The sequence below is a fragment of the Anabrus simplex genome, chromosome 12 (assembly GCF_040414725.1).
Source record: "Anabrus simplex isolate iqAnaSimp1 chromosome 12, ASM4041472v1, whole genome shotgun sequence".
In the NCBI taxonomy this organism is placed as follows: Eukaryota; Metazoa; Arthropoda; class Insecta; order Orthoptera; family Tettigoniidae; genus Anabrus; species Anabrus simplex.
This window is the reverse complement of record NC_090276.1, coordinates 10,482,024-10,498,448: the sequence shown is the minus strand read 5'-3', so window position 1 is coordinate 10,498,448 and position 16,425 is coordinate 10,482,024. Positions and strand designations below refer to the sequence as shown.

At 38.9% G+C, this 16,425-nt stretch overlaps 1 protein-coding gene across 1 annotated transcript in view; it reads left to right on the top strand.

Annotated features, from left to right (window-relative positions):
- pic (DNA damage-binding protein pic) overlaps nucleotides 1-16,425 on the top strand; it is a 148,908-nt gene that overhangs the window by 27,084 nt on the left and 105,399 nt on the right. Inside the window, exons 6-7 of the mRNA XM_067156832.2 lie at nucleotides 5,193-5,346; nucleotides 10,194-10,415. Of these exons, the coding sequence (XP_067012933.1) occupies nucleotides 5,193-5,346; nucleotides 10,194-10,415 (376 nt within the window). The remainder of the gene's footprint in view (nucleotides 1-5,192; nucleotides 5,347-10,193; nucleotides 10,416-16,425) is intronic.

The following is a 16,425-nucleotide window of genomic DNA, read 5'->3' as shown; positions in this document are numbered from 1 at the left end:
CACGGCATAATCGTCGCACTTTTTATACCAAAATTTTCGAAAAAAATTGTAGGGTGCGACCATTATACGATGAATATTTAATACCAGTATTTGTATTACTCAAAAAATGTATTTATAACTAAATTGTATTTGATACAAATTTAAGATGCACGTTTATACATCAAAATAATTAAAATAGTCTAAAACAAAATTCATAATTTTTCGCAACAATTCGGCGAACGTTTTTCCAACCTGAAAATAAAAATGAACGTATTAAGTTAATTTGTCATTAATTTGAGTATTAAAGTTAAAATATTACACTTGCAAAAAATTATCGCTTTGTTGTGAAATGCGGACTTACCGGTACGCAATTTATTCCAAATCTTCGGTGTCGCTATCGCAGGTTTCGCTATCTGATGCGCCGTCCTCACCTCTGTTAATACCAGTATCAGATTCTTCGTCTCCCTGCCACACTGCGTCATCTTCGGAACCGTCTAGTGCATATTCTTAGGCATCGTTTTCCCCTTGAAAATGATGTAAGGCGGCAACTTTCTCCCGTCAGCTGTAATGGCTAGCATTGCCGTGCATCGCATCTTCTCACTACCGCTAGTTTTCATTAATACACTCCGTGATCCTTTTAGCGCAATAGTGCTGTTGCGAGGCATATCAAAAAAGATTGGAGTCTGATCGGCATTACCGATTTGAGAAAGCAAGTACGAAGTTTCCTTGCGCAAACGTATGACAAATCGGTGAAAATTTACAATCTTGTCCGTGTAATCAGCAGGCAACTTTTGGCTTAGTGTTGTTCTCCTTTGCACTGACAGATTGTGTCGTCGCATGAACCCCTTAATCCACCCACGAGTCGCCTTAAACTGAGTTACCGGTATGTTGTGTTTGCGCGCTACCTCCTGTCCCTTAATTTGTAACATTTCATATGATACACTGCAGCCATTGTTAGGTATTTCACTGACGTACCTAAACACTTCTTCGTCAATTATAGGAAACTTCTCTGTTTTAGGACCTCTAAACGCGCGTCTAGAAGGGTTTGTGCTTTTTAGCTTGTTTTTTTTTACTTTCCGCCGTCACGCACCAACTTTTCACTCACAGAAAATTTTCTTTCTGCAGCTCTGTTCCCGTGCTGTTCAGCGAAGGCAATTACGCTTAGCTTGAAGCCCGCAAAATAGTTTCTATATTTACCCATAATCGCTTATAAATGCTTCACACATTAATGTTTTGCGATATAAATGACTTTCCGTAATTGTTCACTATTAAAACAAATTATTTCTGCCAACACCCAAAACACAAATTAAAAACTTAAATTCTCACGCACACATGTCTACAGTAATCACGTAAATCTGAAACAAATAAATGCATCTGTGATCTGTCCATTCCAGAGCAGCCAATACTGTTAGGCAGCAAGGAAGCATGCAACAATTTATCAGTTTAGCTCGTTGGTTGCGACACACTACTGCGCATGCGCAAAGCTCGCAAGCTCGCTCTGGCTAGCGCGGTGTAGATCTACTGTATAGTTGACTGTATTCCGAGACGTCAGTAACAAACATTCATTTTTTTCAATTTCTTTTAAACATACGGTAATTAGGTTAATATTTCTTCCCAGTTATTGATGATTTTACATTACATTACTGACGAGTTTATAAAATAAAACTTTAATAGCATTGGATAATAATTATCTTGACTGCTTGGATAAAAGGTTTCATCCCATGCCCGGACACTTATGACGTAGTAGTAAGATAAGAGTTTAGCGATGACAACTGAGACATCGTAAATAATTCGGCTGAATAATTCCGTGGAAATCTACGTTATCGTCTTGGATTTCACTTCGTGCGCAATAACACAGGAGCCGGCCCCATGGAGCCTTACACGGAGGCCTCGGGTTCAATTCACGGCCGGGTCAGGGAATTTTACCTGTATCTGAGGGCTGGTTCGAGGTCCATTCAACCTACCTAGCCGGTATTTCCTGGCGACGTTGCCGATAAGCGATAACTTACAGCCTTACGTATTTCAAATGGGAACTCATAATATGTAGGTGGTGATTAAATAGTACACTGTCTCGCGACCACGTTGTCAAACTGCCGATAGTCTACCGGTAAGCCATGCGTCGTATTATATACCGGTATTATTTATTTATACGTTGTGCAACATGTCGCAAACGTGACTGTGTTGCCAAATTGCCCATAAACCATACACGTATTTAAATTGCGCATTCATGTGCAACTTACGTTGCAGTTCCATTTACCTTTTAACCAGATTAGTGAACAAAATTTGGACGTGCGACGATTATGTAATTAAAGGTTTAAAGTCCGATTTTTGTATTGAAAATAAAGGATGCGACGATTACGCGGTGGCGACGATTATGCCGTGAAATACGGTATGTACAAGTATGTACAAAGTCTGGAGAGTAAAGAGTGATACTCTTTTGATGTCGAGTCGGCTTGACACTGATCACTTAAGCGGAGAAATTAAGCATTTGGTGTATTAAAGCTGTGTTGATCGGTTGCGTTGTTGATTGTTGGACGTGAAGTTATTTTTGAAGTTCTGGTTGAGAAGAAGGTGGAAACTGCGCGTGGATATATTGATTCTCAGTTCTTAGCGGAAACCAAATTGGACCTGTTTAAATGGAGAAAGTCGGTAAAAACAAAAAATGGAGATAGGAAAAGGCTAACATAAAGTGAAAGGACGCTTACCTTGCGCTGCGGTGTGTGTAGTATAGCTGATGGTGTGCGATTGGTGGCGGGGAGAGAAGTGTGGGCAGAGAGGAGGGCAGGCGCGTGTGGGTTAGGAGGGGGTTAGGAGGAGTGGGGGTGGCTTGGGGTGAGGTGGGGGTGGGGAGCTTTTAAGGCGGGGCTGAAGGGTGCGGGAGAAAGGGTAATTGTCTCGGAAAAGTACCTTTGATTAGACTTAGGATTGAGTTTTGGTTGGCTGCATTATTGTTTCTGAGGAAAGTGATGAATAGATCGAAGAGTATGTTGGGTTTCTCTGAGATTTCATTGAGATTGTGACTGGCGTTGAAGTATTGGTCTAGGTGTATGTAGTAATTTTCCATTATGTTGAGTAAAGGGCCTTTGTTTGCTAATTCGAGGATGTCCATGTCCTTGTCGATATTGGTGAAATTACGGTTATAATCATGCATGCGTTGGCCAATGGCTGAAAACCTGTTGTATTTTATTGCATTAGTGTGTTCGTGGTATCTGGTATTGAAGTTTCTACCGGTTTGTCCGATGTAGGATTTTTCACAGGTGTTGCATTTGATCCTGTAAACTCCTGATTTTAAAAAACTGCTGGTCTTGTTGATGTGTGAAGTATTGTGTAAGACGTTCGTGTTCTTATTGTTGGTTTTGAAGGCTATTTTAACGCCTTGTTTCTTGAAGATATTGGTTTACTTGTAGATATCATTGTTGAACGTGAAGGTGGAAAATGTAAGAGGTTTAGTCACTTTTTTTTGAGGGTAGTTATAAAATATTCAGAAAACCTACTCAAACAGCCTCCACCATTCGCAAAGATTCAGTGCACCCCCAGTCCCACAAACGAGCCACATCCAACAACCTAGTTCACTGAGCCTTCAGCATACCTATGTCCAAGGAAGATCTAAAGAACGAACTTAACACAATTCGCGGAATTGCAAAATACAATGGCTTCAGCAATCATTTTATAGAAAGGATAATCAATAAACACAAACATCGCCCTAAAACTACCCTCAAAAAAGAAGTGACTAAACCTCTAACATTTTCCACCTTCACGTTCAACAATGATATCTACAAGTTAACCAATATCTTCAAGAAATAAGGCGTTAAAATAGCCTTCAAAACCAACAATAAGAACACGAACGTCTTACACAATACTTCACACATCAACAAGACCAGCAGTTTTTTAAAATCAGGAGTTTACAGGATCAAATGCAACACCTGTGAAAAATCCTACATCGGACAAACCGGTAGAAACTTCAATACCAGATACCACGAACACACTAATGCAATAAAATACAACAGGTTTTCAGCCATCGGCCAACGCATGCATGATTATAACCGTAATTTCACCAATATCGAACAGGACATGGACATCCTCGAATTATCTAACAAGGGTCCTTTACTCAACATACTGGAAAGTTACTACATACACCTAGACCAATACTTCAACGCCAGTCACAATCTCAATGAAATCTCAGAGAAACCCAACATACTCTTCGATCTATTCATCACTTTCCTCAGAAACAATAATGCAGCCAACCAAAACTCAATCCTAAGTCTAATCAAAGGTACTTTTCCGAGACAATTACCCTTTCTCCCGCACCCTTCAGCCCCGCCTTAAAAGCTCCCCACCCCCACTCCTCCTAACCCCCTCCTAACCCACACGCGCCTGCCCTCCTCTCTGCCCACACTTCTCTCCCCGCCACCAATCGCACACCCTCAGCTATACTACACACACCGCAGCGCGAGGTAAGCGTCCTTTCACTTTATGTTAACCTTTTCCTATCTCCATTTTTTGTTTTTACCGACTTTCTCCATTTAAACAGGTCCAATTTGGTTTCCGCTAAGAACTGAGAATCAATATATCCACGTGCAGTTTCCACCTTCTTCTCAACCAGAACTTCAAAAATAACTTCACGTCCAACAATCAACAACACAACCGATCAACACAGCTTTAATACACCAAATGCCTAATTTCTCCGCTTAAGTGATCAGTGTCAAGCCGACTCGACATCAAAAGAGTATCACTCTTTACTCTCCAGACTTTGTACATACTTGTATATATGTTTATATGTGTTATTTTACATTGATTCTTTAGTACGAGGACTACTTGCATCCACGAGGTTATATTTTTACAACTCTAAGCACCCCACTTGTACCTTGTTCCAAACTTGTTTGTATATATATTATTATTTACTACTCACCTGTACCATACTAACATTTCTCATCTCATTACCACACTTCACTTTATAAATTATAAATCCATCCGATTATTACAGTTAAAAATAACATGTTTTAGGATTCGACAAAACCTTATGTATGCTTTAATATGGCTGATGATGACCCCTAGGTGGGTCGAAACTAGTTCCATGTAATTTATAATATTGTAAATACATATTAGTACTGAATAGGTGGAAACCTTTACTGTGTTACTATTCATATGTAACTTAGTAGTGTCACTAGAGAGAGTTAAGTTATTCCCGTTCACATGTCGTGTTTCCATTGCAGCAAAGTACAATAGTATGTTACGCCCGAGTAGATTCTAATGGATCCCGCTACCTGTTGGGTGATATGGCTGGACACCTGTTCATGCTGCTCCTTGAGACAGAGGAGAAGATGGATGGTACACTTGTAGTCAAAGATCTCAAAGTGGAACTGCTTGGTAAGTTGGCATCCTAAATTGAAATACAGTAAAAATTACCTTACTCTTCAGCTGTATAATTGGAGATTGCAATCATTTTTCTTCCATTCTTTGGTAGATTATTGAAGTGTTTCTGATGGTAGTGACTGGAAAAAAAACTACCCCCCATTTTCTCCTGAAGTAGCAGGATTTTAAAAGAAATTGTTTATGGGATTAACATGTATTTTTCCTTCAGTAATAATAATAATAATAATAATAATAATGATAATCATCATTTTCCTACTCCAGTTTTCCAGGTGTGGTGTACGGATGCTCACCATCTCTTCCTGTCTGCATACATCTTCTGTTCTAGGCATCATCTCACTTGAGACCTCTCTCATCCACATCTGATTTCATTCTGTTTATGTGGCGTTTCCTTGGCCTTCCCCTGGGTCTTTTTCCTTGGACTGTAACATTGAAGTATTTTTTAACAGATCTCTCGTTCTTCATTCTCATAATGTGCCTATACCACTGATATCTATACTGTTTAATTACACAGGTAATAGGTATCAATAATAATAATAATAATAATAATAATGATGATGAGATAATATGAAGTGGCCCTTTGATTTAGGTGTAACAAACATCTTATGCCTGGAGGCCCTGTATGTGATTCCCAGCTTATGAGGGATTCTTACCTCTTCTGAGGGCTGGTTTGAGGTTCACCTAGCCTACATGAGAACAGTCGAGTTATCTGATGGTGGAATAGCGACCGTTGTCTAGAAATTAAAAATATCAAACAAGAGGGTTTGTTCTGACTCCCGCATAACTTCGTAATCTGCAGGCCTTTGGGCTGATGAGCATAGCTAGTTAGGAGAAGACCCTTCATGGCTGTAACGCTATGGTTGGTTGGTTTGTTGTTTGTTTGTTTTCTAAGTAAGATTTGTAAAATGGTACATTCTTTGCTCAGCACCTTAATAACTGCAAAAATGTTTAGTATACTTATCTTAGTGCAGTCCAGCCACTGCACGTCTGCTCTTCACTGTGGTTCAGCTTTTGCAAGCTGTTGGACACAGAATTTTAACATTCTGATGATTTTTTTTCATTTGTTTACAATGGGCCGATTGCAGAAACGATGACTAGTTTTAAGCCTTAGACATCGTCTACCTAAACAACGTCTAAATCATTCACGATCTTCCATTGCATAAACAATGTTCAGTCGATGTTTAACTAGACATCCCTTAAAGTTTCAATTTTGGTTTGAAAATGGAGACAGAAGTATCTTTCATGCAACTCTTTGCTTGTCGCAACCAATGAAATTCGTCGGTGCGCGCGCCGAACGCCAGTCAGCTGTTTGTCTTCCTACACATTACTCAAATATGGCTGAGCATGACTTGCCCACAGATAAGAGTATCGCTTTGGGTGCAAATTAAATCTCATAATATTATCTACACTAAAGCGACACGCTATCGTACGGGGTAATGTAGCTTTCATTATAATGTTGTTACAGTGAGTGTAATCTACTCATAAATACGGTAGCTTCGACAAAGGGAAGATGAAGCAATAGTAATGTGTAACCGAGTGTGTTGTACGGGCCATATAGATGTAGCTTGCATTCTGGAAATCGTAGATTCGAAACGCATCATCGACAGCCGTGAAGATTGTTTTCCGTAGTTTCCCTATTTTTACACCAGGCAAATACTAGGGTTGTTATTATGGCCATGGCTCTTCTTCCCCAGTCCTCTTTAAACGATAATCACCACCACTTGCCTTTTCCTATCTGATAGTTACCGAAAACCTATGCAATTATATATATAAAAATCCCATACAACCTACTTTTTAGTTTTCACTCTTATGTGTGTTTACTTGGCAGTAAATATAAGTGAATCTCTCCCGGTTGATGTATGTGACAGCCCTCGGACGATCGAGACACGTAATTGTGATGTGTATGTTGTCGAAGTGACCTATAATTCCATGAAAATTACCCCATGTATATAATAAAATATATCGATTGCCAAGAATTTATTCAAGTTGACAGTTACCGGACTGTCACTTAGTCTCAAGAAACAAGTCTCTCGTAAAGCGAAACCTTATTTTATGATTATCTCCCCGTGCATGTCAAACGAATTGCTGCGATTTAGCAGCGGGCGACCCACAGAGAGGCCGTCGGACTAACCTTTCTTCCCGGAATCGTCTCAACATGATAATACAAATTACATATTTCACGGTACATAACCTCTGATTGTGAATTCACTCCTGTCATTTGAGGTTAAACAGTGCTCTCGGCAGTGTTTAAACATGACCGGTTGAACATCGGTTTTAGACAGTGTCTAAGTGATAAATAACGTCTCTGCAATGCGGCAGCCATATTTAGGCATTGTTTAACCGTAGACATCGTCTAAATGCCGTTTCTGCAATCGGCCCAATATCTCTTATTGCTTAATCAATGACATGTTTACTCAACATAATGATATTGTACATATATACACAAGCAAGTAATTTGAAAGAATCTGAGGGTGTTCTTGTAGAATGTACATGTTATTCTATCTAGCTCTGCATCTATCTATCTAGCTCTGTATCTATCTATCTATCTACATACATTGTTAAGTTTTGGTGGAGTAGATGATGAAGAAGTCTTAGTGCTTAATTTATTGTCTTACCCCTTAATCTTACAAAGTAGCACACAGGCATACCAGGATGACAACTTACATGACACAGAACAGAATACAATTACACATTTCGTGCTCTCACTCTCCCCCTCATTTCTCACTGTTACGTCTCACTAATATACACTCCATCTTCGTTCACTAACACAATCTCACTCAGTCTTACATTTAAGTTACTCCCACTGCCAGTATCACAGACCTCAGTTCCCAGCCCGCACATGACAGTCTCACAGTTTGGTATGATATACACTGTCCGCCCACTCCAGTAGAACTTTGTTCGCTCTCCCACGCCAATACACAGTGATCTTTCCCACGCTGCACCAGAAACATGACTCTCGCAGCAGCTGGCCCTAGAGACTCAACTTTACAATGACGGACAGCCAGAACGAACAGTCAGTTCCACGGACAGAACACTATGCAGACTGCCTCTTCAACTTCAGGCCATCAGTGTCCGCAGTGGCACACTCACTCAACTCTCTACTTCAATTGGACTGAACTGACCTAGACCCATTTCACGTTTGATGGCCTGCCTTTATATAAGAGAGCCAGTCGTACCAGAATGGTCTAGAAGCTGGATACATCTAGAAACAATAGAGTAAATTAATGTATTATTTGGGTCACCTTTTCAATACAAAATGTAAAGAGATTAAATTACATAAATGATTAGGGACTAGTTTCGACCTAGTACTGGACTTTTTAATGCTATACGCGCACTGGACTTTATTCATAAATAAACAACATAACTTCGGCTCAGTGGTTCTTCAATTGGATACCTGCATCTTAAAGAAGCCAGCATATTCTAATCTCCTTATCCAGCAACTCAAGGATTCCTATCTATAACATCTTTTTAATGTGCACTGGACTTATTATGAATCTCTTTCAGAGAGTTATTTTTTAACATAGTGCTGCACAATATCCCACTGGTATGTACTTTTACAAGACCTTACGTGTCTTTACATTGTTTAATTTCTTCGGTATTTGTGTTTTAATTTTGCTTTAGGCTGACGATGACCTAGTACTAGGTCGAAACTAGTCCCTAATCATTTATGTAATTTAAACTCAAATAATAGTCTAGTATTATTATTTGACTTTAATGGTTTGACATCCATGATACTACAACGCTGATGCTAGAAGCTCAGTATCAGCTAGGAAGCAGCTCTACAACAGATCATTTGCTGTAACATGCTCCTCTGAGCTGGCAATAAGAACATTGAAGCAATGAGAAACCTCAAACTCGAAACTGCACATTGCACGTCCACCCTTACATTGAATATCTCACCGAAAATGCTGCTAAATTGAAGAATTGTGATGGCCTGTTGGACACCATAAAACTCAGGAGATCTCTCAGAGACCAGGAATGTAAAAAAATGGTGTCTATTAAACCAGAAAGGCAAAGACATATGCTTATATCAAGAGTTTACTTCAGCCCACTGGTGGATAAGAAAACAGGATGGACCACAAACGCTGAGTGGAAAGAAGCTCTCAAAATGACAGTGAATGTAGTCCCATTCCTCACCAAACCAGGCAGATCCAATGATGGTAACCATTGCAGATGATGCGGTGAGATTGAAACTTTGGTACTGGTCTTAAGATCTTGCCTATTCGGCGAATGCCTACGAAACAGTGTACACCATCATATCCGGTCTTCCTTGGGCAATACGATATGTGGAAAAGAGTATCTATTACATGAACAGGTCCATGGCCTCGCAGTTGATGGTGGAAAAAGACGAATCAACCTGATTGCCTTCATACGTGGGAGCAAAAATGGTTTTTTATCGAAGTTATAGGGCTCATACTGGGTGTGAGGGGCACCATTCCTAAACTATTATTCACCTACTTATGACGCTTTGGTGTGCCGAATGAGACCATTCTGAGCAGGGGTATACATACATTGAAAGCCTCGATATAGATCTTGAGGATCACCTCTGCACTCCTCCCACTTAATTGAATCAAATAATGTATTTTATTTGCTTCTTCTTTGTCACTAAGGATAGTTTTCTGTACATTATCATTAAAATTATTGTTTATCTTATTCTGTACCGTAACTAGACTACTAAATTTATATTGTGTGATATTCTTTGTTCGTTTGGCAACCTCAATCATTTGAGGGAAAGGCACTGGAAGGCTTTCCTAGCTATCTGTCTTTGATGTATATTCATGCACTTTAAAGAAAAAAATGTATTTTCCTATTCCTTTTCATTTCACTTCATATTTTGTTTTCAGGAGAGATCAGTGTCCCAGAGTGTATCACTTACCTGGATAACGGGGTCCTGTTTATCGGTTCACGACTGGGCGACTCGCAACTCATCAAGTTGAACGTAAAACCTGATGAGATGGGCTCCTACGTGAGTACCATGGAGACGTTCACCAACCTGGCCCCCATTGTCGACATGGTGGTTGTGGACCTTGAGCGTCAGGGGCAAGGACAGCTCGTCACTTGCTCTGGTGAGTAAGAATTCTTATTCCAAACCCTTTTCTGTTGGTGAAAATTGAAGTAATCCTTATTACTTACACTGTTAGACGTTAAGCCATTATCCTTGTTTCGACACTTGTAGGCATTGTAAAATTTGAAGCGTTTGCTTATGTTTGATTAGCAGCTTAGAGATGTTTGGCTGTTTTAGTAAGTATTCCGTGTAATCTAGACAAGTCCACTGGTCGCCTTTTCATACATTCTCCAACAAGCGTCAGCTGGATATTTCACACTAATACTGTAGTCCGAGGAGTTTGAACAACCTGGGAAACTTCAGGAGAATTATCGCAGTGACTGTCTGCACGGCATATTACAAAAGGAAATCAAGAATTAAATCAATTTTTTACAGCCAGATGGAAATGTAAATTCATAAAAACTAAAATATACGTCTGGAATTACATTTATTTCACCACCTTTCCAGAAGATTGTAGGTGGGTGCACCTCGCGTATGCTGAGAGACAGTTGTTTCAAAATGGCAGCTACGCTTGAGATGTTCAACACAGTTGAATCGTGGAATTTTAACTGTCTTGTACCCCATTCTGGATGGTTTTATATATCCTACACACAGAGCATTGTTGACACTGTAGTGGCATTCTTGCTGGTTTTGCAGTAAAATGTGCAACTGTAAATCCTACTGCATATTGTGCCATACTAGATCGTTTCACATTTGGCTGAACGATTCCTACCACATGGGCATAGAAAAATTGGATACTGTGTGACAAAGTAATGTTCAAACTTCTTAATGTATATTTCAATTCCTGTGAATACATTTCCATTTGGTTGTAAAATATTTACTTGATTGCATTTTGATTTTCCCTTGAAATTTTGAGAATCCCTGACTGGAGTCGGGAAACATAGTAGGGAAATGGTTTGTCATGAGCCAGTCAAAATGAAGTTGATGAGAAACTGTCTACTATTGCAAAGAATTCAGTGTGGTACTTTCTTATGCTTGTGAATTCATTGCACTGTGCAGAATCTGTGGACACCAAGCAATGTGACATTTTATGTCCAGACTTCTGCTGAGAATCATAAATTACAAACCGTGCTCATATGCGTCTGAATACTTGGAACATAACCGAGCTCGATAGCTGCAGTCGCTTAAGTGCGGCCAGTATCCAATATTCGGGAGATAGTAGATTCGAACCCCACTGACGGCAGCCCTGAAGATGGTTTTCCGTGGTTTCCCATTTTCACACCAGGCAAATGCTGGGGATGTACCTTAATTAAGGCCACGGCCGCTTCCTTCCCACTCCTAGCCCTTTCCTGACCCATCGTCAACATAAGACCTATCTGTGTCGGTGCGACATAAAGCAACCTGCAAAAAAATAAAAAAAATAAATAAAAAAATAAATAAATTGGAACATGTCACAGTAATAATGCAAGACTTTTTTTTGTATTTCAACTCATACCATATCTATTTCTCTTTGATAAGGACAATAATTACAGGCTATAAATTTCATGTTTGATCTGTATTGATGGTTGAACTTTTTACAAATTGTCAAATTGTATTTAATTTTCCTCATAGTCAATACATAATGTACATCTAGTTGAGATGAGCTTTCAATTAGACATGTTTCAACCCAACATAGGATCATCCTCAGTAAAATACATTATAATCTTAAATATAATTAGACACGATTGTATACAGTGCTTGTTAAAAAGTTTTTCATTAAAAATCATGATGGAATTAAAATTTAAAAGTTTTTGCACTTGAGGTCTCTTCGTTGTAACTTCCTCATTGTCCCTTTATGCAGTTCAAATACACTGAGCAGCCGGAACATCATGACCACCTACCTACTGTCGATATAAACCTGTCCATTATAATCTGTCAGTTTCATGTCCGTATTGAATGGGTACCGTCCACCTAATCAATACTTTATTATGTCTTATTACTATGCTGTACCGGTTTTGACCTTCACAGGGGTCATCTTCAGCTGGTCATGAGATCCAAAGTTAATTTACCATATAATTTAAAAACATTACTAAATCTAATGAGAGCCTCCGTGGCTCAGACGGCAGCGCGTCAGCCTCTCACCGCTGGATACTGTGGTTCAAATCCCAGTCACTCCATGTGAGATTTGTGCTGGACAAAGCGGAGGCGGGACAAGTTTTACTCCGGGTACTCCGGTTTTCCCTGTCATCTTTCATTTCAGCAACACTCTCCATTATCATTTCATAGCATTTATCACTCATTAATAAATCACCTTGGGAGTGGCGACCCCATTGTAATAACAGCCTATATATAAGTTTCATTCATTACATCCCTGACCCGGTCAATGACTGGAAAACAGGTTGTAGGTTTTCATTTTCACTAAATCTAATGAAGAAAGTCACATGATATGAGTGATAATATTAAAATATACAATGATATTATGTGTCCTCTGGTTTAAAAAACAAGTGTCGATATTTTATGACATGCATATGTTATCTAAAATTCTGGTGTACTGTTCGTGAGTAACAGATAATTTGTTAAAATATAATTTATATTTATACAACAAAAGAGCAATATTTTACAAGGCGAAACTTAGACACTGCAGCACAGTGGTAAAGCCAGAGGATCTCTATGCTGCAGAGAGCCTGACAATAAATAAAAAGGGTGAGCTTCAGGATCTCGAAAAAAAGGAGAGGAGAATCTGAAGGAAAATTTTAGGACCACAGAAAAATGCTGATGGGGAGTGGAGGAATAGAAAAAAATGATGATCTCTACAAATACACCATGCGAAAGCGAAGGCTAAAATTCTATGGGCATTTAGAAAGAATGGATGAGAGATGGCTAACTAAGAAAATATTCAAGTCCATCACTGGACTGAAAGCTTCGACGAAGTGGGTAGAAGAGGTAAAAAGAAATGCAATAGAAAGTGGACTTACAATGGAAAATGATTCACAACAGAAAAGAATTTAGAAGCCGAGTGGACAGCATCAAAACATTCCAAGAGAAACTCCCAAAATGTAGACACAAATTGGTCATATCTGAGAAAGAAAGGAAGATTAGAAGTGAAAGAATGAAGGGGTTCTTGAAGAAGAAGAAGAAGAAGAAGAAGAAGAAGAAGAAGAAGAAGAAGACTTAATTTCAATGCGGTCCATAGGTGGCCAAATTCGGAAACAAGAAGAAGGAAAACAAAGAAACAAGTGTTTATAATTTAATGAAATAAGGAAATAATACATTTTAAGAACACCAACATAGTAAAACATCAAGGAAAAATATTCTTAGTAACACGAACTATACACAATGCTTACAGTTATGTTTAATGTTGTCACAGGAAAGTCGAACATCGGGTGATTTGCACACGTTTCATGTGTGGATTACCGTCCACTTTCTCAATGAACTTTAATTTTTCATCATCTATAAAATGTCTACCTTTCTTCTTCTCCGTAACCAAATGTCCTGCAAACCACTGTGTGTAAGTACAGTAAGCCTAATTTATGTACGTTATTACACAATTCACTTACAAACGTAAAATTAAGCACCAATATGTCAGCTCTGTTTTTAAGTACAGTAGGCGTAATTTACGTACATTGTTACACAAGTCACTTAGGCCTCTTTCAGACGGTGTGGAAGTAAAACGCGCCCGTCTGCATGCACGGGTGCACCTGCTTTTGCTGACTCACACACACAGCAGGTCGAGTGCTGCAAAACTCCCCGCGCTTTCCAGCGGATCCTTTTCAACACACTTTTCAATGTAGGTAATAAATATGGACCGTCAACGTCTTTGTTTACTTTCTACACTGAAGAAAATACAAAAATAGTTCAAGCATGCTGTGTTTTTCACATTTCGTTAGAGAAGAATATAGGAACATTTTTGAGGATACTCTCACAATAACGGGTCTAAATTATACCACACTTTCCCAAACACAATGATACCTCTGGTGTTTCCGACATTAAAGTTATTAGGTTCTCAGTGTCTATTTCGGGTTCCATAACAACTGTTGTAAATCACGCAGGAAAAGAAAAAACTCACAAATAACTTTTAAATTGAAAATGAGAAATAACTATGTCAAATGGGTGGGAGCGGGCCTACATTTATCGTCTAAATCCATTTCTACTTCCTTAGGCTGGTTTCACACCAAACACGTCCAGTCACGTCAAGCCCGTCCGGTCACGTCTAGTCCGTCAACAGGAAAACCAACACTGAAATCTCCCTTTGATTTAGGCTACTGCAGCTATATTTCATTCACACAGACCAAGTCTCAGTCAAGTCAAGGTTAAACCAGTCCCGTCAAGTGGAAGGGGAACCAAACCGGGCTTAATTCTGATGCATCAGTCCAGTCCACTCTAATTGTTTTAACAACATGAGTCACATTCTGAATGTAGTTATTTAGCGTTTTTTCCTTCTTTCGTTTTGTGCATGAATCTGGAAAAGTGGATTTTCTTTTATACAATTTTCTTAAATGTCTGTGCTTTGTAATTATGTTAATATCATTGCAATTATAATATTTATGTAAAAATAAAGTTATTTGTATTGAAATTATTTTGTGTGGTGTAATAAATACTAATTTGCATTAAAAGTAGTATTTGTATTAACTTACCTTAAAAATATTGCCAGCCAAAGCTCTGGTGGTATGGCCTTTCGGTAATTAGTGTTTTGCTTTTCAAATTCCTTTCGAACCAGGTCATTAAGCTTCACAAAATGTTTATATCTCATTCGGAATAAATTATAAAATTTGACGGAATAAATTATAAAATTTGAACGGATCGTTCACCAAGTCGGGAAACAAATGATAGAAAGCACCATAGATATCCCTTCTGAAATTAATCGGATGAACCCACGATCGCGATCTTGCTTCTTTTTCGGCGAACTATCCGGCGCAAAACTATAAATTTAACTAGCTCATCTTCCATTTCCAAGGCAGAAGGAGAACTAAATTCTATCCACACCTTGTCCTTTCTTTTGGGGATGTGACTGGACTGGGCGTGCTTGGTTTGGAACCACAGGATTTAACTAGACGAGCTTGGCCTTGACGGACCTAGACGTGACTGGATTGACTTGTAAAGACTTCCTTGGTGTGAAACCAGCCTTATAGGTACACTACTGTGTTCTTATACAGGCCACAGTACAGTACTGATGTCGCGAGCACGGTCGATCCACTGTGTATGATGACTTGCATAAAAAATAATGTCCAATAACAAGTAACTGCGGGCGTGGGACTGCCACTCACTATGGGTTGCCAGCTCAAACATTTTTCCCGCGCGTGGTTACTCTCTGCCTCCGCATCATCTGAAAGATTCTATTTGATCAGTCAGTTCTTAATTTAGGCCTAGGCACACAAGTATAAAGGATGAGTTTTCCACCTAATCAATACTTTATTTTACAAAATGTTTAGAATTATTTACATTAAAACAGTACCGGTTTTGACCTGTTGGAGAAACTGCTTAATAGCGATTGTACATAATAAAACATTATTAAAAACTAATTAAACAAGAATGCCTTATTCTAATATAATACTAATGTTAAGACATATACTATGGTACAGTTATAGGCCTTTGACTTGTTGGAGTCCCATTCAAATATCTGTGCTGTTGCCAACATTACGTCAAACAAGATATATACAGTACATATGGTGCTATGAAGGGCTTTGACATGCTGGAGTCCCATGAATGCCACATATTCCAAAAATGGTATAGCTGAGGTTAAAAATAGGGTATAGTTCTTAAAGAATAAAGGGTCACTGAGGTTTTGGTGTCAAGTTCAAACATCTGTGCAGTATGCCAGCATTATGTCCAACTGTTGTACAGACAGAATCAAAGTGCATTGTTGGGCCGCAATTTTGCGTGGAACGTTGCGTTCAGTAGATTGAGGTTCTGTAGCTTGTTTAACAGGTACTATGTTCATTCTTAGTCTATGTTGTTGCTGATACATGCTAGTTTTCAGGATCCTTGTTGAGGCATATCATGCTATGTATGGCATATTGAAATTAAAGAAATTAGGTTGATAGAGCTCCCCACTTCATACTTGTATTTACGCTCAGGTAAATTCCATAATCTGA